General features: G+C 38.3%; 1 protein-coding gene across 1 annotated transcript in view; it reads right to left on the reverse strand.

Annotated features, from left to right (window-relative positions):
• Positions 1-20,535, reverse strand: part of LOC112982177 (excitatory amino acid transporter 1) — a 65,259-nt gene extending 44,724 nt beyond the window's left edge. Inside the window, exons 1-2 of the mRNA XM_026098370.2 lie at positions 20,396-20,535; positions 18,514-18,788 (exon numbers count right to left, since the gene is read on the reverse strand). Coding sequence (XP_025954155.1) covers positions 18,514-18,694 — 181 coding nt within the window. The 5' untranslated portion in view covers positions 18,695-18,788; positions 20,396-20,535. The remainder of the gene's footprint in view (positions 1-18,513; positions 18,789-20,395) is intronic.
• Between the last annotated feature and the right edge of the window lie 6,967 nt (positions 20,536-27,502).

The following is a 27,502-nucleotide window of genomic DNA, read 5'->3' on the forward strand; positions in this document are numbered from 1 at the left end:
CTAGCCTCTGACCTTCAGAAGTCTTGTCTATGCCTGTTTTGTGTGTAGGGCCTGATCCTATAGCCACGCTTCAGATTGGTCGAGATAACCAGGAGAGACTTAGCTGAGAATCCTGTTGTGGTTAGGGCTGTAAGCAGCGCAACAGCATCAGGATATAAGTAGCTTTATACATGCCTACCTTCAGGAATGCGGGCACTTGCAAAGCAGCAGCTCATCAGGGTTTGAAGGTCTTACTGGATGACTAAGTGATGGGTTTCAGTGCCTGAAGGAGCAGGGAAAGGGGTGCCTGAATCCATTTATCTCACAGGGAATGGAAAAGTGATGCTTGAGATATACTTACAACTGGAAGCCACAGACAGGCTGACATATGTGGCAACACAAACTTCTGAGCTAGAACTCACTGGATTTTTGTCCTGTGCATTGACACAAACTGCTTGCCATTATAGGGTTAATTGACACAACTAGTTACAACTTACTGAGCCTTAAGTGGTTTGGTGCCTATCTGACAGAGGTTTTCTATATCCAGCCAGGTAACATATGGTTGCATCTGGAACAGTCTTTAATCATATGGATGCTGAAACTCACCCATCCCTCTTTCCCACTCCTGAGTCCATGTTCTTGCCCTCTTTCTAGTACTGGCATTTGTGATTTTGTGGCTGTAAGGAAAGTTGGATCAAGGAATTGATCCTGCTGCAAAAATAATTTATTTTACTGGGTTAATTTGCAGCTGGGTCAGTTCCCTGAGGTGACTTGTTTGCATGGCTTTACAAGTATTAGTACTTTTACAAGGAAATGGGTAGAAATGTGCCTTGGAGAAGAGTGGCACTGCCCCTATTGGCAGGCAAGTGAATTTAGATCTCCTAAAACTGATGATGGAACTACATCCTCAGTGGTGTTAGGAAGCGGAGCACTCAGGCTCACTTCTGGAGCCTGGGAGAACTTGGGTGCGTCCTGAAAATTTCATAAAAATAAACACTTTGCTGAAAGCTTCTGATATCTGCTCATTCCACTTTTTAACCAGTTCTGCTTTTCTTTTTTAATCAGTTTTTAGTTTGGTCGATCCATGCTGCAGATAAAATCTTCGTGCCTATCAAGGAAAATTTGCTTCCTAATATATACTATTATGGCTCCTGTACTAGCTTATTGCCACCTGCTGATGTAAGGCAACAGCTCAGACTCCCATGTTAGTGACCTCTGGCTGTCCAGTCGTGCTGTTAGGGACTGCAGCAGGTTGGTTAAGTTAGAGGAATCCAGAGAGCTCTGGTATAGGACAGAAAATTCAGATGTTACAGGATGGGAGAAAAGTGATTAGGACACAGTTGGAGCTCATATTATGGCAGAGAACTGTGAGATTAGAGCACATTTGTTTTAGCCTCATTCATGTTCTATGGACTCATGTAGCGAAACTGCATCTTGCATAATTTATTGTTTTAAGTGAAAATAAATCATAAACTGCTTAGAGAAAGGGCCTCTCTGCATTATTCTGCATAAAAAGACCTGCCTTGGAGCTTCCTTCTTTTCAGTGAGGTTTTAAATTCCATTGCAGTGTTACTGATTATTTTCTTTTTATATGGGAAACACATTTCTGAGATATAAAGAATCCATCCGGACCCTTTGTTTCTGGACTTAATGAGCAGTACATTTTGACAACTGGATAATAAGCAAATAGAACTAGACCAGTTTCTTACTTAGGCCACAGTCCTGCAATTAGTTTCACATGAATTAATCTCTGCACCAGTACAAAGCCCCACTGAAGTTAGTATGGGTTTCTGAGTCTGCTATAAGACCCAGCCCTTATGCTATAGTATAAGGGCTTGATTATCTAGTCCACTACTGTCCAAGCAGTACAAAGTGGCCTAAGAGAGAATCAGTGCTTAAGTATATGGCTGTTTCAATGAATATTATTGGTAGTGGGAGTAAGTTTCTGAAGCTCCATGTAAACCTGTTGAGCCAAAAATTCTTCTTTTTTTTTTTCCTGTCTGCTATGCTTTGTGAATAGTTACAGGACTGCTCAGCACTACAGTGTACAAACAGAATTTCTGAGAAGCAGAAAAAACGCGCCCTGGTAGTGTATTCTGGTGAATGGGGCAGACATCTGATAGCTACCAATTCTTCAGCCATAATCTTAGGATTGCTATTCATCTATAGGAAGTTGTGGATGAATGATAAGAATCTTTCTTTGACTCTCTGACTTGCCTGTAAAATAGGTATAGCAGTAGTTGCTCCACAGGACTTTCTGAAAATTAATTTTGTTCACACAGTATCTTAGCAACACAAGAAAGAATTTAAGCAAATGGTTTCCCGCTGCAAGAATCACTGTAGTCTGTGATAATTAAAGCAGAACAACATGATTTTACCAGTCTCTTTTCTCCTTAGAATATATGGAGAAGATGCTTAATCTTCTGTTCTGAATTTAAATGCCTAGAAACTGTATTCTACACCCTTTCTGTCAAAGTTATTTTAACATAAATGATGAACTTGAAACACAGACATCAGACTTGGCAAGATAGCTGTTCCACAGGTTTCAATATTAAGACAGTGCCAAATAATGATGGTGATTTAAAAATAAACACAGTGACTAGGTATCAAACTCAAATCAGGAAGTAAGACCTTACTGTATGAGATAATAAACCTTAGGAAGTTGTGCAGTGTTTCAGCAACCATCTGCATCTGTGTGTGTGATAAGAGCTGCAGTGCTTAGCACCCTCCAGGATCAAGACTGAGAAGACTGAATAGTGGAGCTGGCCTTTCTCAGTAAAAGTTTCAAGTTTCTGATTAATTCTGAAAATTGCAGTGAAACAAAGCCTTGTGTGAAACATGCTCCCACAACCTGTTGTGCAGGTTTCTGTCTACCCTTTGTAACAGAAAAGAGCAACTAATCTATGATATCAGAGCCTAACTTCTCAAATGGTAAACGGTGTACTGTTTCTGCACTGCGGGAAAGACCTCTGGAGGGAATTTTGGGGCTTTTTTAGACAAAAATCAATAGTGCTTGTTTAAGTTAAGGAGCTGAATTCTGAAGGTGTGTATCATCCTATAACAGAACCATATTGCTGAATAAGTTATGTAGTTCATAAAGGAGTAAATGAGGTTAGAGTTATAAAAAGATGTTTTTTGAGGTGTACTTGTCAGGGATGCAGTCAAATTTATGGAAAACTCAATTTGCAAATAATTCTGATGATAGGGTATCTACTGTGTAAGTGCATTTACTATAACAGAGATAAAAAGGCAATGTTGTCCTCATTCTACTGAGAAGGGCAGGCAGCTGGGCTGGAGGTATAGCACAGCTTCTTTGCAATGGTTTCCATAACAAGGAAGACAAAATGGACTTAGATTATTCTGCTTGGAAAAGAATCTACTCACTGTTTTTGCAATTATCATTTCATGATAGTTTGTTATTTTTTACAACACAAGAATGTGGAGGCAGCTAATGCTCCCAATAAACTCATCTAAACAAGTTTAAAGACAAGACAGCATTTTTTTTCCATAATGCAGAATTAAATTGTATAAAAAATGCATTGGTCCAAAAGGGATTAGGTTCATGCAGGATAGATCTGTGGGAGTTGTTAAGCCATGACAATCTACATACAATCCTTAACTCAAGTTTTCCTTCTTTTAGCAATTAGTAATTTAGAAGACATATTGGAGGATATAGGATACAGGATAGCTTTATATTTCTTTGTCGTTCTTGTTAAATTATTTTCATAAGAATGAGTTACTGGCCAGTGTTAGAGACAGGAGCCTGGGCTACAGCATTAACCTCAGTCGGTAAAGGAGACTGTGGCTTTGGTTCTCCAGGGACCACCTGTGAGAAAGCACCTAGCTGCTGTAGGGTGTTGGAGATAGGTGCTTTGCTTTATTTTTGTTGGAACATGTTATGGAAGATGACAATTGAAAATGTAGAAAGGAAGCAATGAATGGAGGAAAGACTGGAAATTTTCCTCCCCAAAATATAGAACAATCCTAGAACTAGATTGCTTTATAGCATTTTTATACTAATGCTGATGTTCAAAATGAAATTCATTTTAGATGATTATAGTGAAGAGAGGATTTAAAACTGGAAAGTTGCAGAAGGGAAGAATAATGCTGACAATGGTGCAGATAGCATGGAAAAGGTAAAAATGGCAGATATGATTTGGGATTGCTTATTCCCAGGACAGGAAGGCTTTGGTGAATAGGGTTTTCACTTCTAGGTGCTACAGTACCAGAAAGGGAAGGATAGTCTTGTTATCAAGCTTTTAAAACTGTGTGTACACCTGTAAGTTCTAAGAAACATAACCTTCTATACCTAATTCATTAAATGGATTAACATCAAAGTGTGATGAATTGAATATTATGATCAGATTCTGAAGCAGCAAGACAAAAATTAATACTTTTAAACTATTCAGCTTTTAGGAATAGTTTAATTACGGTGATGCTTTTTCTTTTTTGTCTGTAGTCTTTACAAAAATTTGTTGTAGTATTTTACTAGAGTATTATCAGCTTATATAATTTTTAAAATTGAATTTGAAAATGAATTTTAAAATCCCCCATGGAGCAAATGAAGAGCTTCTGAACTGTATTGCAAAATGCCTTTGGTCTCACAATGGTAGGGAACAGTTTCACATGGGTCTTTGTGTTGTGGGACAGAGATGATGAGATAGATAAAAGTTGCAAACCTACACATGAGTTTAAAACTCCACATCATTAGAAGTAGAGATGGGGCTCGACCCACATCTAAGTGTCCATTCAAGAACCTTACGGAAATTTAAAACTATCCTCCTTTCTTTTTAAAATTTGCCTACCTACAAGAATTATCTATAAAGATTTAATGAAGAGGGGAGGATAGGTTGTTTTCCTACTTCAAATAACTGATAATCTAAAGAGAATACAGAAGCTCCCAAGGATAGTCATGGTGTTTTAAGTGAACAATAACAGCAGCTTTGCTAAACCAGTGAATTCTCAGTTTTTAAAATGAATTCTTATGAAGTTCTGTTCTCTACCTTATTTCAGAAACACACAGGAAATAAAAGAGCATAACATTATTTGGAGTTCATGTATTTTTAAATGTCTATGCTCTATACTATGTTTTCATGCAGAATGTGCAAAATCTAGCAGTTTTACTTTTTAATTGATCAAAAATCACTCAAGTGTATTTCAAGAAGTAACTACTAAGTGGCATATTAATAACATATAGTGCAAGAGCTGTGTTTTCCTTATTAGTCCTTGCCAATTCAAACAGAACACACTAAGAACAGTTAAATAGCACTTCAGCTTTTTACTAGTAAATCTCAAACACTGTTAAAGAAGGTCCATATCAATATCCTTTCTGTTAATAAATGAGGTCCAGACTCATTTCTTGTTTTCCAGCAGGAAATAGAAAACTTCACACTAACTGGAAAGGCTTACCTTAAACTAGGTAAAACAGTGCACTAAAATAATAGTTTCTATTACTGATCATTCAGAAAACCTTGTAACCGACAAGCAAATAACATTTTGTTCCATAACAGAAATTGGGCTAGAGCCAATAAGAGAAGCCGGCTACTACAGTTTAATAGGACATTGTATATTTTTGTTAGCTGCACAACCATTTCATTCTTATGTTCCTGCAGAGCTCTCGAATGAATGCTTTTGTTCTTTGGTTCATTTGTTTCTGCCTCATTTACCATTTCATTCTGACACCTTTTCTTCTAACAACCAGTTTCAGAAAAGGCCTCAACTGTAATTTCTTGCAAAGAACAGGTAAATAACTTCTCTATTGGTAAGAAATAATTTAAGTTGCTGACAAAATCAGTCCTTCTTAATCTTACTTAACCCACCACTAGAACCACTGACACCCCAGTTCACTTGCATGCTTTTGATAGGGTTCTTCATATTTTTGAATATTTTTATATTGACTCCTTTTTTCTCCTCTCTTGTATGATATCTCCTCCTTCCTTGTTTTCCAGTTTTCATTACATAGGCAGGGAAGTATGCTTCCTTGGTGCCATTTTGATGAACCTAAATACTGGGTACCTAACCTAAATATTAGATATCTAAATCCTGCAGCAGTCTTTTTTAGTGATTATTTGCTAGTTTCACTAATTTTATATTAAACAGGAACTCTAATTATACTAATTGTTGTTTAGTAGTGCAACTACAGGTACTTTTTTACTCATTTAATAATAATCATTAAACAACTTCTTCCATTATACAGTCATCACTGCTGCCTTGTTACATCTCTTTGACCTTCTTTATGCTAAAGGGGTAAGATTATGATCCTCTTTCCACCTCCTTCACACAAAGTGAATTTGGTGGGACAACTTAAAAAGCACTCTATGAGTCCTGACTACAAAAAAGGAAAAATTCCCTTGGTGCAGGGGAGAGGCAGTTACAAGCTGTTCTTTGCAAGTCCTGAGGTAGGTGGTAACCGAAGGAAGGGCATAGGTGGCATCAGACAGACAGGTGACATTGGGGGGAGTCAGCACAAAGCTGCTATAGCCAGGAAAGGGCTGCAATTCAAGTGATCAAAGTTTTTTTCTTCTACAATGCACTTGCACTTGTCAAATACTGAGCTGAGCTCATTTGGGAACTAAACTAGGAGGAAACTGTTTTTTACTGGGTTATTTTTCTGCCAGTTTAGTTCCCTGGCCAGGTTTAGTGCTGTGTTGGATGATGCCAGTGCTGCTGCAATGGAGAGGGAGGAGACAAACAATTGTGGTTGGAAATATGCAGCCAGGGACAGGCGCAGAATATATTCTGCCTTAATCCATCATGGAAACATACCCTTAAGCAATCTTATCAACTACTCTTCCTCATCTACAGCAATCCAGAACTGCAGCTAATAGGTGATTTAAAATTACTTTAATTCTCTTCTTCTGAGGCTGAATTTAGAGCAATTGTTTTCAACTTGAACTTTCTGCTCTGTTTCAGACCTGAAAAAGGCCAAGTATCAATTGGCCTAATACACTGGTTGATTTTTCTTCACAGAACTCATCTGATAGAGACCTAGCACAGACTCTCACCTCTACATCTGCTTATTCTTGTCTGATATGTTCCTTCAGTTTTAACTCGAGGAAACCCCTGCAGCAGAGAGCCTAAGGAGGTGTGATCCAAGTAGCTCTCATATGGCTATATATGTGGCTATGTTGAAACAGAACATGGGTTAATGTGGCCACAGATAGCTCACCTCTCCTTTGCTGGAGGGGGATCCTCGGGGGAATTGGGGAAGGAGTCCTGTAAAAAAGCCAGGTATCCTTAACATGACTGGGATCCAAAAGCTTGTGATATGGAATAATACCCTGATATGAGAGAGTACTGGGAGTAAAGTGATACCATATAACTTCTTGTTGCCTTACTTCTATTGGGAAGAATGGACTACTTGGTTTGTGCATAAAACACAAATGTACTTTATTCAGGATGCACTATGCTTACTGGGCACATAGAGACTACCCATGGTAGTCCTGGTAGGCACGTGTTGATTTGGGTAGACCTGACACTTCCTGGGAGTGCTGAAATCATTGCTCACATGCTACAGAGTTGTCATGCCTACACACGTGCACCTTGAGGCCCTCTGAGATTTCCAGACATCCAGGAATCTAGCTGGAACTCCTGCCTTGGCTCAGCTATGGAAGGTCAGAGAACAGCTGGCCTAAGATCTTCAAATTCCACCTGGACAGAAATTTAAGGCTGGAGAAAAAAAAAAAAAAAAAAAGACATGCCCACGGAAAAGCAGATTTTACACCAAAGGGTCAGTGTCAAAAGTTGTTCCTCGCATCAGAAGGGGAGAAGTCATTGTGTCACTCAGGGAGCACGAGAGGGCCATGGTGCTCCAACTGTACGGAGGGGAGACTGAATCCCAGCGCTGCAGTCACTGTGCGCCTGAGAAGTGCCTGCCTCCTGAACCTGCCACTCCTCTGCACAAGAGGTTCTGGTCTCAGTTCATGAAAATTTACTTCATCCAGTGAGAGCTATTACCTTCCAGAAGAAAATCACAGCAGACCTCCAATTTCATTCTTTAGTTACAGTTCTTGTTATCCAGAGGTATTTTTGTCATTTTCATGTATTTTATGGGGATTTACAGCTAGATTAACATTGGTATGTAGGTACTTAATTGGCAGCTCAAAATTAAGTCACTAAAAACCTGTGCCGCATGCTACTTAACGCTGGTGCTGCCTGAACTCCTGAAATGCCTCTTTACTATGGCTGGGCACTTCAGCATTGTCCTTAGTTGTAGACACACCAGTCTGTTCTTGGATTTTGTAAGGAGAAGGTATGTGAGGGGAATGGGGAGTCCGAAGCTGTAAGAAAAAACTGACGTAACTAAGCAATGCGTATAATTAGTGTTTTATGAGGTACTGCCTATCCCAGTATACCAAATCTGGGGTTATCTGAGTGCAGTTAGAGATTTAAAAAAATCATTGTAGTCTTGTCCTTTGCTAGTTTTTGGCTCCTGTGTCACCCTCTTATGTTCTCTCCCTTCTCTCATGAGTTTTTTGGCTCACTTGCTTTTCTTCCCCGATTAAGAGGTAATTTTCTTGTTTTATGATAACATGTCCAGAATATCTTTCTCTTCTTGTCCGACTTACACTTCTCTGTTACTCTATTTTTTTTCCTGTCTTCCTTGAACTGTCTCTCTATTTATTTCTCATCTTTGATTTCTCTTTTGTTGTAATTGATAAGACAAGTAATTGCAGGGCTTATGTACAGGATTTGGAATGAAGAAGAGTTTTCATTTCTGGTACTGAAGCAGACTGTTCTGTATGAAATAGGGAGATTATGCCTGATTTCATCACCAAATGAAAACTTTATTGAAACACAAACTACTCTTATTTTATGCATTTTTATTAGTCTCTGAGCTATAGGAAAAAAAAAACATTTCTGATGCAAAAAATCACAAATAGTTCCATCAAAATTCAGGAATTCTCCCTTACTCTGCATATGAAAGATCAGACATATGCAGTATATCTCAGATTATATTTTGTGAAGTATTATTTATAACTAAGGTGCTACTCAGTGATTTACAAAATCATTATAATAATTATTTTTCATGTCTGGGTTTACTTTGCTGCTTCACCTTTTTGAAGTGTCCATGCTTTTATTCACATGAAGGATAGTTCCTAACAGATAAGAAAGCTGCTCTCTTTTAAAGTTTACATAGTTCTTTTATTGCCTTTGCATTTCTTTCCTGCCTGTTTTTCTTACACTGGAAGCTGTCATCATCTTCAACAGCACTGAAATCTGTTTTACTGTACAACAGTTTCAGCTGCCCATTTTTATTATCGTCTTTTTAACAGTATAGTAATGCTCAGGAGTCACAGTCAGTGAGACTGAGGTCCCTTAGTGTCAAGAACTTTGTGCAAACATACCCAGAAAACAGCGCTCGACTCCAAAGAATTTCTGGTGTAGTTTAAGAGAGAGCCTGAGGTTAGACCTTGTTAGTTGCCTTTGTTTTCTTAATTCCACCTCAGACACACCTTGCCACAGCAGTGCATTGTAGGACTGGCTTCCCTGATGTGCAGTATTACACCGTAACTTGTGGGACATTGAAATTATGCCTTCGTATCTCTCGGGAGCTAGAGATTCACTCCTACAACACCCCCCCCCCCCCCCCCCCCGGTTAATACAGTTTAGTGTTGTTAGGCTAAATCTGTAATTGAGGTGTTTGCCTCATGGCAGACGTGAGTTATCTTTGAGTTATGAGTTATCTTTTAAATCTGTAAAAGATTTTAAAGGCCCATTTTTATCCAGTATTTTGCTGACACTTACAACCTGAATAGACTGACAGGAAGGATTTCCTGTTGTAGAATAGATAAGACTGTTGCCATATCAGGTTTAAGTAATACTATAATTCTTTATTTATGTGAATTCTTTTGATAAGGAATGTGGGTTGCTGACTAATTCATGAAATCGTGTTATCATTTTTTTGGAAAGACAGCTAGTATGCTTTCAGTCTCTAGCTCTTCGCTGATGTGGCTGATTTTCTTAGTTTCTTAGTTTAGCCATTTCATCTCTAAAAACCTTAATATGGCTTTGATGAAACTAGAACCATCTGTCTGTTCAGTTTACTGGTTAAAAGCCCTTTTCAACATATGAATTTCAAAGTGTTTTATTTTAGCTGATTAAAAAGAGATCTCAAGTAAGCCTTTTCAGTGCCTAACATCCTAAGAGTTAAGTCATTTGAAGGTTAAAGTGGGTGGTCTGTGTTTCTGAAATGTTGTGCCACAGAGCATTAATTAAGATGTACTTTCCATATAGATTATGATACCTCTCTCCTCACTGTTAGGCATTATTCAGAATGGCAAAACTTCCCTGTCTTAAACGTTACAAAAATGGCAAAGGGACGCTGGCACCAGGAACAGTACTTAAGTATACAGTAAGTGCCTAAGTCCAAAACTGTGACCCTGAAAGTCTCTCTAGGTAAACAGCCTAGCTCTGGAAATCCATAAAAATAATGGGTGTTTGTTCATTTGCTTTGAAAGACTCCTCACTTCTCACAGTACTGCTCGTGTTTTTTTCCCAGAATTGCTGTGACCTAAACATCTATCACCTTCCTTATTCCAGTCAAAGTCCCAGGGATCCAGAAACTAAGCAGGTCTCTCACGCACGCACACACAAACACACACACACACAACCCAGTAGATGTGGGATACCCTGTGTTCCTGTTCTTGCTCCGCGGGTGATCTCAGAACCTTGGATTCCCTGTTGTAGACGAATGTTTTAGCCATTAGGTTACTTCATGCTGTGTTTTGCTCTTTTGGTGTCAGTATTTGCCCTTACAGTAAGTCCTGCATTTCCTTCTGCGCAGTGACACAACTCTGAAAGCAATAGTGGGATTGCATCCTCCTGCAACTTCCACGCCTTTTGAAAGGAAAAGGGTGAGTCAGTTCCTCAAGAGCTGGTGACACCATTCCTAAAGTGAGGGCTCTGCGCCTCTGGACCTTGATTGAGGGCAAATAGCTGGCATGGTCCTAACTCACTCAGAAAGGAGTGGGAGTAGGAATGTAATCTTGCTTAATTTTTTTCTCCTGGCAAGTTTTAGGCAGTTAGACATTTAGCTTGTAAACTTCTGGGGTCACCCTTTGGAGTTTCTTAGCTCTTACCCATGTACTGTAAAAACACCTAGCCTTGAGATTTGGATTCTATATGCAGACTCTGTTGCTTACATTTTAGGCCCTGAAGGATTAGATTGTAGGTCCTTGTTAAATATATATATTCCCAAGTCAAAATGATTTTAAAAGACATCAAAATGTATACAGTAGTCTTATTTATCAACGGCCTTCAGTTAGTACTCCCAAGAATTCCCTGATTCCTGGTCTTGCTATATTCATACAAAGACCGTCTTTTTTTAATTCAGTCCTTGTGAATGGTAAAAACAGAGCATTTACTTGAACCAATTTAAATGAGCCATTTATGTTTCTGTGTAAATGGTGCTTAATACTTAAACCCCATCTTTAATAGACCTTTCTTCAACTTATGCCAAGTTACAGTAAATGGTGGAAACCAAGCACATAGGTTATAACTATCAAGCTGATTTTCATTTATGATCTTCTACCCATGCCAATACAAAGTATGTAGACATGTCAAATTTCAAGCAAGAAAGTGCATGGGAAAAACTCTATATTTTATCCATTTATGAAATTGGCCAAGATTCAAAAGGTGAGTGTAACTATGCTAAGAGAAAGGACATGGGAGGGCAACTATAGAATATGGCTAACAGTAACACTTTGTTATCCGTCTGATTCTTTTGTTATCCTCCTGATTTTCTTTGCCTTCTTTCTTGCTTCTAACTGTTTTCCTTTTCACTGTTGTACAGCTCCTGGACCCATTATTTTCCTCTTTTGTTCAAAGATGCCTTATAAAATATGTCTTCAAAATAAACCTTTGCATGGCTTTTAAAAACTTATCTACTCCATGGTTGCATCATGTTGATAGAAAGTCCAAACAGTGTCAGTGCAATTTCAAGTTTGTAGGCTTGATGTAATAAATGGAGTAATCCAGCTTTTTCTTTTTAAAATTTCTCTGGAATAATTTCCATTTGCTCCTTATTTGGTCTTTCCCTATTTCCCATAGGATCTTCCCTGTGCTGTGCACTCTATTATTTTTGTTGTGTCAGTGATCTAATTCAAAGCTCCCTGGTCAGCAGCCTAGTTGTTTTCTAATATGCATTGCACTTATCACGGTATATTGTATGAACAATCAATTTAGAGAAGTTAGCTCATGAAGAAGAAATCCTTTAGCGCCTTACTATTTTTCTATTTACCATCCGCATTTCCTTGTTGCTCCAAAGCTCCAGGTTGAACTGGGCTGTATTATTCTGGGCAACAAATATGTGACAAAAGATGCTAAATCCCAAAGATGCCAAGTTCTAACCTGAAACTGCATGAAATACAAAAATTGAGTGTAATTTGCAGTAAATTAAAGTAACTGGGAGAATGGATAGAAGATATACACCACTAATGTGACTGCATAGATTATCTTATGCACAGTTGCTGATTCCAGAACATCAGACTTTTTTTAATGATGAATGAAAAAAAAATTAATATCTCCCAGCTGCTATTTACCCTGCTCTAAAAGGCAATGCTACAGTACAAAGTACCAGAATACCTTCACTTATATCTTATTTTTAGCAGCCTAATTAAAAGCCAGAACACTGAATTTCTTTATTTACCTTTCTTTAATACTAGCTTTCTTTATATACATTTTCAAATACACTGTCTCACTTCACCTAAAAAGATAAATATTTTTAAAAACTGTTTTTTCTTTGATATCATAAAGTCCCTGGAAACTTTTAGATACCTGCTTATTTCAAGAAATTACATGAGAAATTTAAGCCAGATGAATGAAAGTTTCAGGAATTCATAAACAACTGAACATGCTTTCTTGGGCTACACCTTCAATGTGCCCAACTCAAAGAAGATATTCTCGCTTATCCTTGCTTTACAATAGCGAGGGTACCAATAAGAATACAACTATGTTAAACATTTACTCAGCATACAAGTTATTGGCACCTTGCTTAGGATTTTGTACTGCTTTGCAGTCACTGTAGTGACTGCAGCACACACATACTCAGAAGTGGAAAGAACTGGCAAACCCTTAGTACCAATTCACTTGCTGCTAGAATGCCTCTTTAGTCCCATCTGACAGTCGTACAAACACAAAATTGTTTCTTGACAGCTTTTAAGCTGAACGCTGTTTCTGTTTTACCATATCTTTCGACAGCGTGATTGCCATAGTCTACTCCCGTCGCAGGGCAATTTCTCAGTAAAATCTCTTAGGAATCACATGAACATCCTACCTGTCTCACGTTACTAACATCCTGCGTTCCACCCAGGATAGGCTTCAAATCTGCTTTGTAAGAAGTGGTATTACATATGTCAATTTAACTGAATCACATTAAACTGAATTGCTAGGGAGTACTGAGAAGCCCACCAAGCTTTTGTTTGGGTACTACGTTTGCACCATCCGTATGAAGAGTGCAGTGAATGTTTCTTTGGATTGTTTTATGACAACTCAGAAATGGTGCTCTTCAGCACCACTGTGCAAGTTCACTGATTTGACCATTTAACAAATAAGAAAGTAGTAAAGTTATATTTTTAGGGCATTTTGTACCTTTTCTACTATCTGCGTAGCTACCATCCCCAAGATGTCCAGTTATGATTCACGAAGTAGCCGAGTGTATTGTTATTCTGTGCCATGTATGGCAGTCCAAGAACCAGTGTTGTTTCATTTCAGTAACACTGGAGTGTACAATAAGAAATTAAGATTATGGTAATAAGCTAACATAACTTTATTTTGCAAGTAACTGCTAAACTAGTGTACTATTCATATTTCACAGTCTGAGTTTCTTACTACTGGCTATTTCATAGCAGAATGAAAGTTCTTTGACTATTTCTGTACTTTTTCTCCTTTTTAAAAGGGATCATCATTTTTGAATTTTTAATAGTTACTCTTTTTTAAGGACCTTACAGTGTCTTTTTACATTTTTTCCCAAAATTATAAATATTTCTTAACTTCAAATAGAATTAAGGTTTTGCTTAGCAATGTTCTCAAGGTGTTACTAGGAAGATTTCAATCAGTGAGAAAGAGCATTTGTGCTGGGCAGGTTCTTTAGGAGAGCATAGGGACAGAGACAGCTTCTGAGTTCAGCATAAATGGAATTAATTTCTCCCTAGTTGTCCCTAAACTATCTTGATTTTCTTGTATATATCTTAACTTATTGTCTGATAGCAGATTTCTCTATGTTTTACCATATTCTCTCACCTAGGACTCACCTCCCACAGCTTTTTCTCCTATGATAATGGATCTTTGTTTTGTTCTCATGCAAATTTTACCAAGGCTGCCTTAAGCACTGTCACCATGTTCATAGTCAGCATGTAATGGGATCAAATACCCTTCTCTGGGTATGTCATTCTCAGTCTTCAGTGGATACAGAGGATCTGCCAGTAGCAGAAAAGATGGTTTTCAACACAAAAGAGGCTATCTTCTTTTGTGGGCACTATCCAGGGGTTCTGTCTACCTGTATATCAGAGACTTGTATGTCTTAGGACTCATGTTAAATTATTGTTTGGACAAGTACTGTGTTGAGATAGGAGAATTTTCTACTCTGCACAGCTTTTCACTGTTCAGGTCACCTAGGATTTTTGGCCTTGTGTAGTATGAAAGATCATCTACAGGCTTTATTTAACTGCTTGCTGTTTCAGGGACATAGGGACATCATCTCTCCTGTCTTTTCCTGTATTTTTAACTTCTTTTTTTTAAGGATGCTAAAAAGTTTTGAAATCCTACAGATGTCTTGTGCAGCTGTTCTGGAATAGATGTATGGGCCTATCTAAATTTCACATCTACTGTGAGATTGCCAGCAATTACTGAGGACTGGCTCCCATGACGCAGGCAGCCCTGTGCTCCAGCAGGTAGACAGGTAGCCAGAAATCAGAATGGGCGCCCAGACCTGGACCCTTGAATGTCCCAGCGGACAACTACAGCATTTGACTTTGGCAGTGTAAAGAGGATTTTAGCTAAAGCTTTGACACCATGATGGCTTTACAGTTTTGCAGAAACAGCCTTTTGTATTTCTCACTCCACAACCCCCCTTTGCATCGCTGGGTACCTCAGTTAAAACAGTATTGCTCTGTGGACAGCTTCTCATGATCTTTATATGTCTTGATTTTTCCTTCAGTGCAAGTGTCAGAATCCACAAGAGTTTCTGTGGCATTTAGAAATCCTGCTAGAGAAAAGTCTGGACTTCTATGGCCTTTTTGGAAAATGGGACTTTGGTAGCAGGGAATCAAGAGAGCCTGCTGAAGCAAAGGTATCTGAAAAGCAGGCATTTTGGAGACAGGATAGTGAAACTAAGTAGTGTAGGCGAGAGGGCAGCCACTGAGATGATGCTATTAATTTGACTAACACTTCAAAGTTTGTAAGCCTTGCTGCAGACTTCCCATGAGCCGTCAAGACCTCTCGCCTACCTTGAACTGCTGCTGGTCGTTCTGATGTTTGAAACTCACCAACAGTCAGCTTCCCGAATCTGCCTCACGCAATCCTGGGCTACCGGCTGTTGTCAAGATCCACTGTAAAAACCTAATTTAATCTTTCCAGATGTGCAAGCAGAATCTGAAAAGCTTATCATAACTCACTTTGCTGACCATGTTTTTCTCAAAGTTTCTCAAAGGGCTTGAAAGCAGTTTAAATTTCACTAAGAACAACAACAACAATAATGATGATGATGATATGCTAGACCAACCCTACCTAAGCAAAACATGAAGTCAGAAGGGTCTTTCCTGAGGTTTTTAGAAACTAGAGAATAGCATGTACGTAATTCTTGTCCTTCAGTTGTAATTTCAGGTACCTTCATAAGAAAGCTTTATTGTTTTTGTATTGTAGCAGCTAGTGAATTCAGTTTTCGTCAGAGTAACAGCAGAAGTTAGGATAAATGGTTATATTTCTTCTTATCATGTGAATGCCAGATAATCTCTGCTCTGTCTACAAAATGTAAGTACGCAAAACAAACAAATGCATGTTGCAGATACTCGTTCATAACAAAGTGGGTGCCTCCGCGGACACAACTCATCTGACAAACTCAAGTGCCTTTTATAAGCGACAGTCCTGAAACAGGGCTAAGACATATGATCCTACCCACTTAACCTCTACCAGCATTAATTCTGCTCAGCAAAGAAGTCGGAAATGCTCCGTTAAATAGGCTTTTTCATCTCAGTTCCTTGACAACAGAGGCTTGAAGGAAATGTTTCTGAAGCACTGTTACTCTCCTTTAAGCTTAAATTTTGCTTTTGCTGAGTTTAGCCTTATGAAAATTGCTGGACTGGCAGCCCTAGAAACTGATATCCTCGGTCTGTGTAGATTACAGACAGCATTAAGCATCGTTTCTTGTAAACGATTCAACCCTGACCTGAGTACAGCTCAGTTTCCATGTACATTCACATCGAGGCATCTCTGATGACACAGTGAGCGGTGCTAATTGGTAGGTTAATTTTGCAAGGTTGATCACTGTCTGCTAGGAAATGGCTCAAGCCCACCATCTGATTTTCCATAGCTCACCAAACAACTGAGAGATGACAACATTTCAGTTCCTGCCAAAGTAGACAGATGCAGTTCAACCACTGAGTGTCTTCCGAACTCTTAAGCCAACTGTTCCTTACTTGTGAATATTTCCACAACAGCAAAAAACCTTCCAAAAGAGCAAGTTTTACCTTTTTACGAGCGACAAAGTATCAGCTTGCTGTTCTAATCATTTATATATTCTAAAATTACACCACAAATAACAAACGCGAGAAGGTTCTGGGCTATTCCATCATAGTACCAAGAGGATGCTTTTCTAGCTCTTACACCAGATGCATCTCTAGGTTCATGAGCAGAATTAGAGCATGTGGCTCATCCTATGCTGCACATTTTAGTCAATTCTCCAACTCGTGTTCTCGCTTTACTGGTACTCTGCCACTGCTGCAAGTGGTAGCGGAGCCGTGGGCAGACATTTGTCACTAGTTGTCTAAAGCCAACTGGAACATGCAATAACAGTAAAAACACTTGTCACACCAGAGCTAGATGACAGTGGAAAAATGGCACAAGTGCTTTGGTGCTGTTGTCCACTATAGACCGATGGCAGTCTAAGAACTGTACTGCTTTGCAATTAGACAGTGTTTCAAAACCTGCTTAGTTTGTTCTGCCTCTTCTGAACACTGTAGATAAAACGCCTACATTTTGGACCCCGATACTAATGTAGAGGGTTTTTTGCATCAAACAAATTTTTATTTAGGAATGAAAAGCATTCGCATTCAAATACTATTGATAAAATATGAGAGAATGATGTTTGTGTTATAGCCACAAAATACTTTATTTTACCCATATGTAAATTATTACATTCTCTCCCAGAAAGACTGTCAAACTGGAATTAATTTAAAATAACCCTGCAGATGTGTTATCAAACAATGATAATGGTAAGCCCTAAAATTTCTAATTCCGATAAAAGATTTAGAAACAAGGCATGCAAATTTATATGGAACAGCCTTGTTGTGGACATTAGGACCTATGTAGGTGTAGGATATGTACCCTTATCTGTAGATGCTAACATTTGGGTTTTGTTGAGCAGATTCACAGTTTTATATTTTAAATTGATTGGAAAATAAAAATGAAAATAGTATGACAAAACCATAATTTTCCTGCTCCCATTATAAGCAATACTATTTCATAAAACTTATGGTCTCATTTAGAAATTTAATCTGAAGTTAAGGGAAATGACCAAAAATGATCACATAATATTATAAAGTAAATTTTGTTACCAAAATTTAATGTGTATTTCTCAGATGACTGTCTAATGTATATTCAAAATACATAGCTATATTTTAAGTTAACATTTTCATGCATTCCAAATCTAAATGCTGTTTGATGTTCCAGATTCCTCTCCATACACCCTAAAAAGGCATCTAATCAGATGCTATCTTGCAGTCCTTTAAACAAGTAGCATTTCTATTGTTGCCTTAATTGCATCTGAAAGATGCATGTGTAAGATTGTGAACAACCACCAGAGGAGAAGCTTGTGCTTAGGTTTGATTGTTGTTTTGCATTTGACAAGGGAAAAGTGAAAAGATCTATGCTCTAATATTTAATTTAGCTCAGAAATAAGTAACCTTTTAATTTTCATTTCATTCATTGAGGACTTCTGGTTGTCACTGCAAGATGTTAATTGTGGATAGATTAGGTAAATAAAATTTATATCCTGAGCATTTTGCTGCAGCTGTTATTCGTTGAAAAAGATTTTGTTGAGAACATTCAATTTAGTTCTTGTTTCTGATTCTTTCAGAGAAGAATCCATAAAACAGCTGATTTCTTTCACCAAAATTCTCCTTAGGAATACTGGAATAATTAAAATGGCTCTTCCCAAAATGTCAGCCTGCAGCTGTCAAAGCCCGAATTCTCCAAGCCAGAGCCTTCTTATCAGTGCAGAAGAATTTGGGGTCTCATTTGTGATGTATATTGTCCAGGCAAATTGTCATTGTCAAATGCATTGGAGAACAGAATATTCCTACTGAACAAATTACTCACCGAGAATCACAGCAACAACGGTGAAGAGCACAAAGGCATTCCTCAATAAATAACTTTTAACATCATCTTTTGTTATGCTCTGCACCTTTTTTTTTGCCAAAAGTGTACGTTTCCGGACTCCTTGTTGAAAGCGTTCCATCCTACTTCCAGTTTTTGGATCTTCTCCGTTACCTTTAGTCATCTATCTTGCAGAAAGTTTTCTCTTACAGTCTACTTCTGTCAAAATCCCTTCAGAAAAGTGGGAGACCCTTTTCCTTGGGAGGTACTGGAGAAACCTGTAGGACAAGAAATATCAAATATCACAATAAGATTTCAGAGGCCTGATTAGCCATATGTTCACATGGAAGCAAATATTCCTCCTGTTTCAGTAAGATTTATATTATTTGTAATATCTAAATTTCTGATTGCCATTTTTGGTAAATAACCTCACTGACTGTTAAAAGAACTCTTTGAAAGAAGGATTATATGGACTGTTCAGATATGTGTTTCGTGCCTCCAGAAATTAGTCTGAATTTCCTGTCATGCTGATAAAATGCAGCAGTAAATTTTTTGCAATCACTAGAGATATAACAAGGTAAAAGTGGTAAAATTCTTAGGAGCATAAGATGCTATAATGTTTAAAACTGCCTGTCAGGCCTAGTTTCCATCCATTTAGTGGGCACGTTATCTGAAAAAAATTCTAACTCACTGTTATATTAATAATTGGATAGAAATACTTTGCTTGAACTGGAACATTTAAAACATTTTGCATTCAGATGTTTTTAAATGGTTGAATGCATTGGCTGAATTCGTTCTTTTCACATGGCAAAACACAGCAGGAATAGTTTACTTATCCCTCAACTACTTTTTTAGCAGATATGCCTTTGACACTTTTATGTTGATAATATTCATCTTTGAAGTGTATAAACTATTGAGAGCACATCTGTAAAACATCACAAGTTATATTCCACTTAGCTGGTCATTTCAGGCTGTAATACAAGTTCACATCGCAAAGTCATAGTTAGCTTTGCCTGTGAGCAATTATGGGGATATAATCTGATTGAAAAAAATCACACACTGAATCAACTTCAAAATGCTTTAGTATTCAAAATCCTTCATTAGGGCATTAATTTATTTTTCCTTTAAGATGAACATTTTTACGGCTGCTTGATAGGAATTTATTTAATAATGGAATCTGCAGAAAGGTGTTTTTCAGACTGAGAATCCAATTTTCTGAAGCATTAATTAATACACAGAGATGTTTTTCTGAGGAAACTGGAAATTCATAAATGGATAGAGTTAGCTGCTTCAGCTAAAATTTATCTCCATTTATACACAGTACAACTGTAACATCTTACTTTTACTAAATCTAGTACTTAAATACATTTTCTCAGGAAACATTTAGAATGTAAATACCCTGGGTTTTAAAACAGCATGCTTTAGGGCAAATACCATGTTGTAACATCATGTTGATGGGATCTGATCACTGCTTTTTGAATTACCGCCTACTTGAAGATTGGCACATTAGTATAATATTCTCCGTGAATTTTAACAGAATGATATATGTTTTATTTGTTTAGAGAGTGAAAACATCCTTAGCCTGGGCTAGATGTTGAATTTAGTAAGTACTGCAGCCTGGAGACACGCTTACTCTGTGCCTGAAGGATTCTGCTCAGAACAATTAGTTTTCAATATTTTGTAAAAAAACTAATGATTCTTTCACAGTGCCTTTTCCTCCCAAGACCACTAATGCAGATAATCTCTCCTTTATAACTAACGCGAAGATCAAGAACGAACACAGGTACAGCCAAGAAGATCATTACATTAAGCGAAATACAGAGGAGGAGGACGAAAAATGAGGACTCCATAGTGGAAGCGCCACCAGACAAAACGATCGACTCACCTTTTCAGATCCTCGGCACTGTACCACCGCCGGGCAGAGAAGGTAGGGGTTTCCCAGCAAATACAACAGAGCAGCAAAGTTCAGCGAGCGGGAGACAGAGAAAACTGTCAGCCTGCATGTGCTCTGGCATACAGCAGTTTACTATCACTGGAACTTAAGGAAAGGGGAGGAGACTCTTGGCCCGGCGCTGAAAAAAATAAAAACACATCAGCAGAGAGGGGAAAGCTGAGCTTCTGGAATATTGATTAGTCCTGGCACACTGAAAACAGGGTCACTCGCTTTGTTTTTCCTTTTAGACCACTTTCACGCTTTGTCAGTTCAGCTTCATTAGAAATGCAAAATCAGAAGCCAGGAAGAATTGCAGGATCACACACACACACAGAGAGAGAGAGAGCAGAGGAGGCTGGAGCCCCTCTTGATTCGATATTCCAGGCTGGGAAGCTGAAAAGCCTAAGCATAATTATATAATGCTATTCCTGTGCTTTTTAAAATAAGTGATTCCAGTATGTGAGCATGCTAGTTTGCTGTGAAAAGAAACATGGTTTAAGGTTATCAGATAGTTTCTAATGCTTGAAGTCAGTTACTCGCGAGCTCACTCTTCCCAGGGTGGGGAACCAGACATATCTCTCCGAAGCAACTGGAGCATTATCAAGAATAGAGAAAAACCATAATCGGCTATAATTCTTTGTATGTTTCTTGTAGATATTCAGAATACATGATGAGACTTGCCTGTTGTTCAGCAGTTTAAACTCACTGGATACTCAGCTCCATTCAGCCTGTTTCAACAGCAGGGAATGCATGATAAAGGGAAAAGCATAAAACATCCACTTTTGCGAAATAAGTGGCCTTTAGTTCTCCTAACATTTCAAAGTTTGCGCTGTTGAAAAGACATTAGGGCAGGAGAGGCAGTGGAATTCCCAGAGACCTTCCTTCACTTTTCAGAGGAACATTTTCATTTTAAATGTTGGTCAAGTCAGTTTAAAATATTCAATAATTGTAATTCGGTGCATCTTTCATGAGATTTTTAAGTGTATTTTCTGATAAGAAGGAGAAAAAACAAATGAAAATTTATATAAACGTATGCTAAGTGTATAACTTAAGCTTATTTATAGAGGATGTGACTTCTAACGTTTTGCCTGAAGAGCCATTATGAAGCTGTAGAAATAATCTTAGGTTATAGATACATAAAAATAATTAAGACTGGGTAAGGAATAAAATAAAGAAAGAGCGGTGTTACTTCCACAAGATCATAGTAATGGCTTTGCTAAAGTGCTTGTAATTTAACTGTATTTCAAATAATGATGTACAGTGTAGAGAAAAATATCTTACAGTAAAAAGCAACCATGCTTGTGATTAACGTAAATTTGCATTTGGACAGAGAATTGCAGAATTTTGATCTTAGGTATCTGACTCAAGAAAGAAAATAAACATCTGAATTACCTTATTTGCTTCATTAAAAGAAAAAAGGCAAGAAAAATTGTTGACAGCTTCTGTTGCAGTCAGAAACCATTTTTCCTCTTTAACACCACATGCTGCATTTTGTTATACCTGGGATGCTTAAATATCTATCTCACCATTATTTTTCATGGCCCAGTTTTTACATATTTTCACCAGTTTGCCTGGAGATTGGAGCTGACCTCTTAACAGACCTTTGGCCTTTAGTGAGCAGCTCGTTTAATGTTTCTCTTTGGAGTATGGCGTGCTTGCTGTGAAACTTCCCAGATAAGGACTTCCTCCTGCCCTCAGCTCACAGGAATGGTGATGTTGCAGTTGCCTTAATGGCCCAGGGGTCACGCCCCAAATTGAGGTGATCCAAAAGTAGGTCGTTAGTTAATGCTTTCATTACTAGTAGGCTTTACGAGAAACTAGTACAATCTTGCAAGAGAGAATTAGGTGTTCAGTGAGGCAAAATGAAAATAGACAATACGCAGTCTTACAGCTTAGTTTAAGTTCAGCAGTGATGCTTTTATTTAGCTCTCAGTAAGCAACCAACATGATTGCATACTGCTTAGAGAAAATATTAAGCTTTTGTCCACATGCTCTTGTTCAAAGTTTTCTTTCCATCTTTCTCCCTCTCTCCTTCCTTTTCTGACATTCATTCCTTTTATTAATTACTTATCTTCGATTGTGAAACAAGGAAATTAAATGATATAAATAATACTATGCTGTATATTACAACAGACATCTTTTTTAGATATCTGTGGATAACAATAAATGAGTCACCGCGTACTAGTACAGTGTCTCCTGGCAATGCATAAAATTCCTATGCATCTACTGGAATTTCCTATTAAATATACAATAGATTTAGTAGATTTAGTATACGATATTTAATACTAGAACTAGGACAAGGTTTAAAACATTGCTGGTTAAGTGGTTGTATCTGTAACTTTCAGTAGTACTGTTAGTTTCTAGGAAGAGCAACTTAAAACATAAAAGCTACTAGAAACATTTTAGAGTTTAGATTAGAGCAGCCAACACTAAGAATGTAAGAATTATATTCTTATGTAAGAATTACATATATTATATACATTATTGGTATGCTTCGTAAAGTAACATAGAGGAGCGGTCATTGGTGTTACCACCAATTTTACATTGACAAAATAATTTCTACATGCTTCAGTTCCTGTTTCATAAAAAGGGAGAAGGAGCTATCTAAGGCCTTGGTGAACCTTGCTGAGCATATTAACTGAGCACTTTCATCTGTGCTTTGGGCTTCAGTTTCAGCCCTTATTTCACAAGGCACCAGGTGGCTTATAAAGCAGGGAAATGCAAGTATAGGGTAAGGCCTGGCTTCAACGTGAACCTTGTCCTTACGGGCAGTATGGGTTCAGCCAGCTCAAACCACTTGTCATGGTAAGCTCAAACCCGTCTTGGTTGTGGCTGGCAAAATCAGTCATTAAAGCATTTCAGCAACATATTCAAGTGCCTTTGTAAAACAAGTAATGGTATTAGAGTGGAAGCTGCTAAGTATTGTTATTTTAAGGGGACTAGATCTATCAAACAAAACCCCCATGAAGTCAGTTATAAAACGTGTCAGTGGAAATGAAACAATAAATTGTACAACTGTTTCATTTCCTAGATGATAATAAATGTAGTATGTGAGTGCATGGATCCCAGCTGAAATACACTTAACATTCAAAGTAAACATAGTCTTCACATTAATAAATCAGCACTACAAATTAATACTGGCTGAATCTTTAAAGTTTTGGAGTTTTACGTAGAAGCTCAATGAAGTATTGTTGAAGCTTGATGAAAACTATTCCACACAGGCAAAACTGGAATGAAACTCTCAGAAAAGAAGGTGTTTATTCATAGTGAATGGTATGTCCCCAATCTTCAGTTAAGTTGGACAAAATGAGAATATATATATGACACCCTTGTAAGCGCCAATCCATTTGAGAAGAACTGTTAATTACCTTTATGCCTTGTTGTACCAATGAAGAAATTGAGGCTCAGAGAGGTGAAATTTAATCCATACAAAGTAGAAAATAATTGGCAGAGCTAATTGGCAGAGACACAGCCTCGGGCCCCTCAATATTTCCACGGGACTATGGAATTTTTTTTTCCTGAGATACTTGGTTGGCTCTCTCCTTTTTTTGACCACGCTAAAATGACTGTGAGAAATTGAGGTTTGGCATTTTTTGTTTTCACATCTGTTTATCACAGTGGTATCTGAAAAATATCTGAATTTTGGCAAAATGACAAATATGAAAAATGTGCTTTATTGTTGATTGACAATAGATGCACTTTATTGTCTGATGCAGTGAAAGTTAATGTATTGTTATATTGAAGTCAGTCAAACCAGATAGTGTGCTTTAGTTTATGTACTTACCTGTACTCTACACACATTGAAGAAGACATAGGATGTTATGTTAGCAAATATGAAGACTTGCAAGAGCAGATCAGTGGATTCGCAGCTGATGCCGAGGACCTGACATTTGCACTGCAGCGTTGCAGGAGGGTTACTTTGAATTACTTCTCACCTCCTTTTGTGGAGCAAATAGCCATTGGTGCTTGTGTGTGTGTGCTCTGGTTTCCTTTTATCCTAAAGAAATCCAACTTGCACCCTCTAAGACCACTCCATGGTACTAGTCAAAGCATGGTAAGAGGTAAAGTTCAGAAGATTTACTTCAAAAACTTACTCCTGATTGGAACTAGCATAAAAGCATTTGTAAGGAAAGCCCATCTCATTCTTTACAGCACCGATCTTTCCTTTTTTAACCAAATGCTTCAATTCTCCTTTTTCTAAATGTTGGCAGTGAGACAATGCATCAAACAGATACCAAAGCCAAGTGGAAGAGCTTTCTGTGGAATCACTTTGCATTCTCCCTCCTGGATAACACGTGCTTAATGATAATTAATGAAATTAAAATTACATATTGTGAAAGCTTAATGATGATTTATTTAGATAATATCAATGTGTAATGACTGAATGCATGTTTTTGAGGGATGAGTTAAGAAAGTTTTGTGTGATAAGCTTAGTTGTGGACAAGTCCCAGTCTCAGTTCACAAAAAGAACACCTTTATTTAGTCGGTAGAGAGACAGACATTTTAAGACTAGGTTTGCCAGCTTTCACCATACTTCACGTGCCTGCATCTTCTATTCCAATAGAAGCTTCATTCAAAGAAGAAAGAAAAGGAAAATACTGTCTCGTTCGTGATGAGTCATGATTATACGCCAGATTATTTTAGCATTCTAATTCAGACATTTTAGCTATGGCCACGTTTTTCTGCATGTGCAGAGTCAGGGACACATTTTTGCAAATATTCTTTCATGCCAGCTGAAGGAACATGTGACTGCTGCTGCTTTGCTCATGCTCCACAGTAACTGAAGGAAAATGATTAACATGGCGTGGAATTACACCATCCTCTTGGAGCTCTCTTTGTTCAGTGTGGGTGTTTGATTGAGACCCTGATGTTACCGCTTAGACTCGTAGTCAGGTTGGGCTTCCTAATCAATGCAGGGATGCATGGCAGGCAAATTGAAATGTTTTCCAGGATACTAAAGCAGGTTTTCTGGGATGATAAGATCCGTAGTATCAATCACTGGGCCATAGGAGAGCAGTATTATCATTAATTTAGACTGTGAGTCCTTTTTCTTGCAAAATAACAGGCAGTTTCGTCATAATGAAAAGTATTGACTCTGAGAAGGGTTCAGGTTATAGAAAGCAATTTATCCAGTATGTGGGAATAAATCCACTGTGTATCATTTTGCATATACTCCGAAGGGGACTTCACCCCTCTTTGGCCTGTGAGCAATTGTAGGCATATTGCAATTGCAGGCATGTTGCAATTGGTCATTTTTAATAGGAAATGTCCTCTACTGTACTGAGAAATTCAGTTTATCTTTGATATGTTGCAAATCATTGGTCAAACTTGGTTGTCAATAAAAATGATATTGTGAAATAGGATGCCATTCTGTTCATGGTAAAGACTAAATGGTTATTATAAAATGCTAGTAATCCATCAAAAGAGTCTTTTAAGAGCAAAGTGTTTTGTCTGAGTTTAGGCAGATCGATTAGTACTAATAGCCCATCTAATCTGCAGGACTCAGATTTTCGCTGATCTGTTTTTACATTTGTATTTAGTGTCCCATTACAGTCTTAACATTGCTGACTCAAGGCAGCCAGCAAATCCGGTTGGTCATTTTTATTCCTCTGTTTTGGAGTCTTGTGCCATGAGATTAGCTGCGATTTTATGCTTGCGAGTTGTGTCGATTTTGAGTCGGAAGTGGCACAATGAAAATGGGGCGTTCCTCCCTGCTCTGTGAAAATCCCCAGCAGAGAAACATGAACCTCCAGTATCTCCATTCAGCATCCTAGACTGTCTGGGCCTTAACGCTTACTGTATGTCTGAGAGCAGCTGAATAGGCCACCTTGTTTCCTTTCAGCCTGGGGAGTCCGATCACCCACTCCCTCTTGGGAGAAGGGGGGTGGGAAGTGGAGTTATATCCACAGCGAAGGTGGCTCGTGAACTTTTCCCCTCTGTGCCTTATCGAGAGCGCGAGCGCCCGTACGTACAAAGGGGCGATTCTCACCGAAGAATAGGCAAGGTTGTCTAGGAAGGGATGGGAGATAGGATGGGTCTGTGTCATTGTGAGAAGTGTAATGGGCTCTCATCAATAGCCGATAGAGTTTCTGGTCCAAGCCGCTGTATAGCACGGCTTCACTGTGGCTTTCCCACAGTTCGTGGCAACCGCTGCCTCTTAAATGGGCTCTGAGGGACAGAGAGGTTCGCTTGGAAAGTTAATGCAGCATTGTGGCTAGTTACAAAAGAGCGCGGCACTGGAGCCAGAAATTTGCTACCCCTCTCTCTCAGGTCGCTGTTTCCTCTTCCTGATTTTTTTTTAAGCTTTTCTCTGATCAGCCGTAAGCTTAACTAGCCTTTGAATTGGCTGAGCTACGGACAGTCCCCTGGGGAGGCGCTGGCTGGCAGAAGTACACGCTGTAATGGGTACTCTGCTGCCGCCGATCCTTGCTGCTCAGGGCAGCGATGGATTAGAGCGATGATCCCACACTTGGCCTGTTTTGAGAGAACAGCACTGCTGGTGGGTGTCCCGTTGGCTATTTTCTGTGTTTCTTCCATATTAGATCAGTTGCCGAAAAAAAGCCCGTTTCTTGGATCCCGTCATACTCTTTATCCTGGATGTTCTTTACACTGGGAACAGGCTCATTGCTAGTACCTGTGCTAGCTTTTTACAGACACAGCTTCTCAGATTTCTTTTTCCTTTCCCATCCCTTTATTTTCTTGACAGGCCCTCTCAGTGTCCTTAACCAAAACAACAGCAGAAAGGTGAGAAATAAGACTAAAGAGAAATGCTCGTTTCTAAAATAGAATCTAGTATTATCTGCATGAAACACTTCTCCTGTAAAACATTGGTTTTTATTTGACATCTTTGCCCATAGTTACGTTTATACTGAAACAATGGTTTATCAGTTGTTTAATACATCCTAGTATGTTGTTAGAATAGCAAATAAAGTAAATACAAAGAAAAACACTCATTTAGATGAAGTTCAGTTAAGGAAATTCATTTATTTGGAGCATTAAGCTAAAGTGACTTTTTAAATACACATTTACTGTTATAGAATCATAATTACTGCAATCAAG

The sequence above is a fragment of the Dromaius novaehollandiae genome, chromosome Z, assembly GCF_036370855.1.
Source record: "Dromaius novaehollandiae isolate bDroNov1 chromosome Z, bDroNov1.hap1, whole genome shotgun sequence".
NCBI lineage: Eukaryota > Metazoa > Chordata > Aves > Casuariiformes > Dromaiidae > Dromaius > Dromaius novaehollandiae.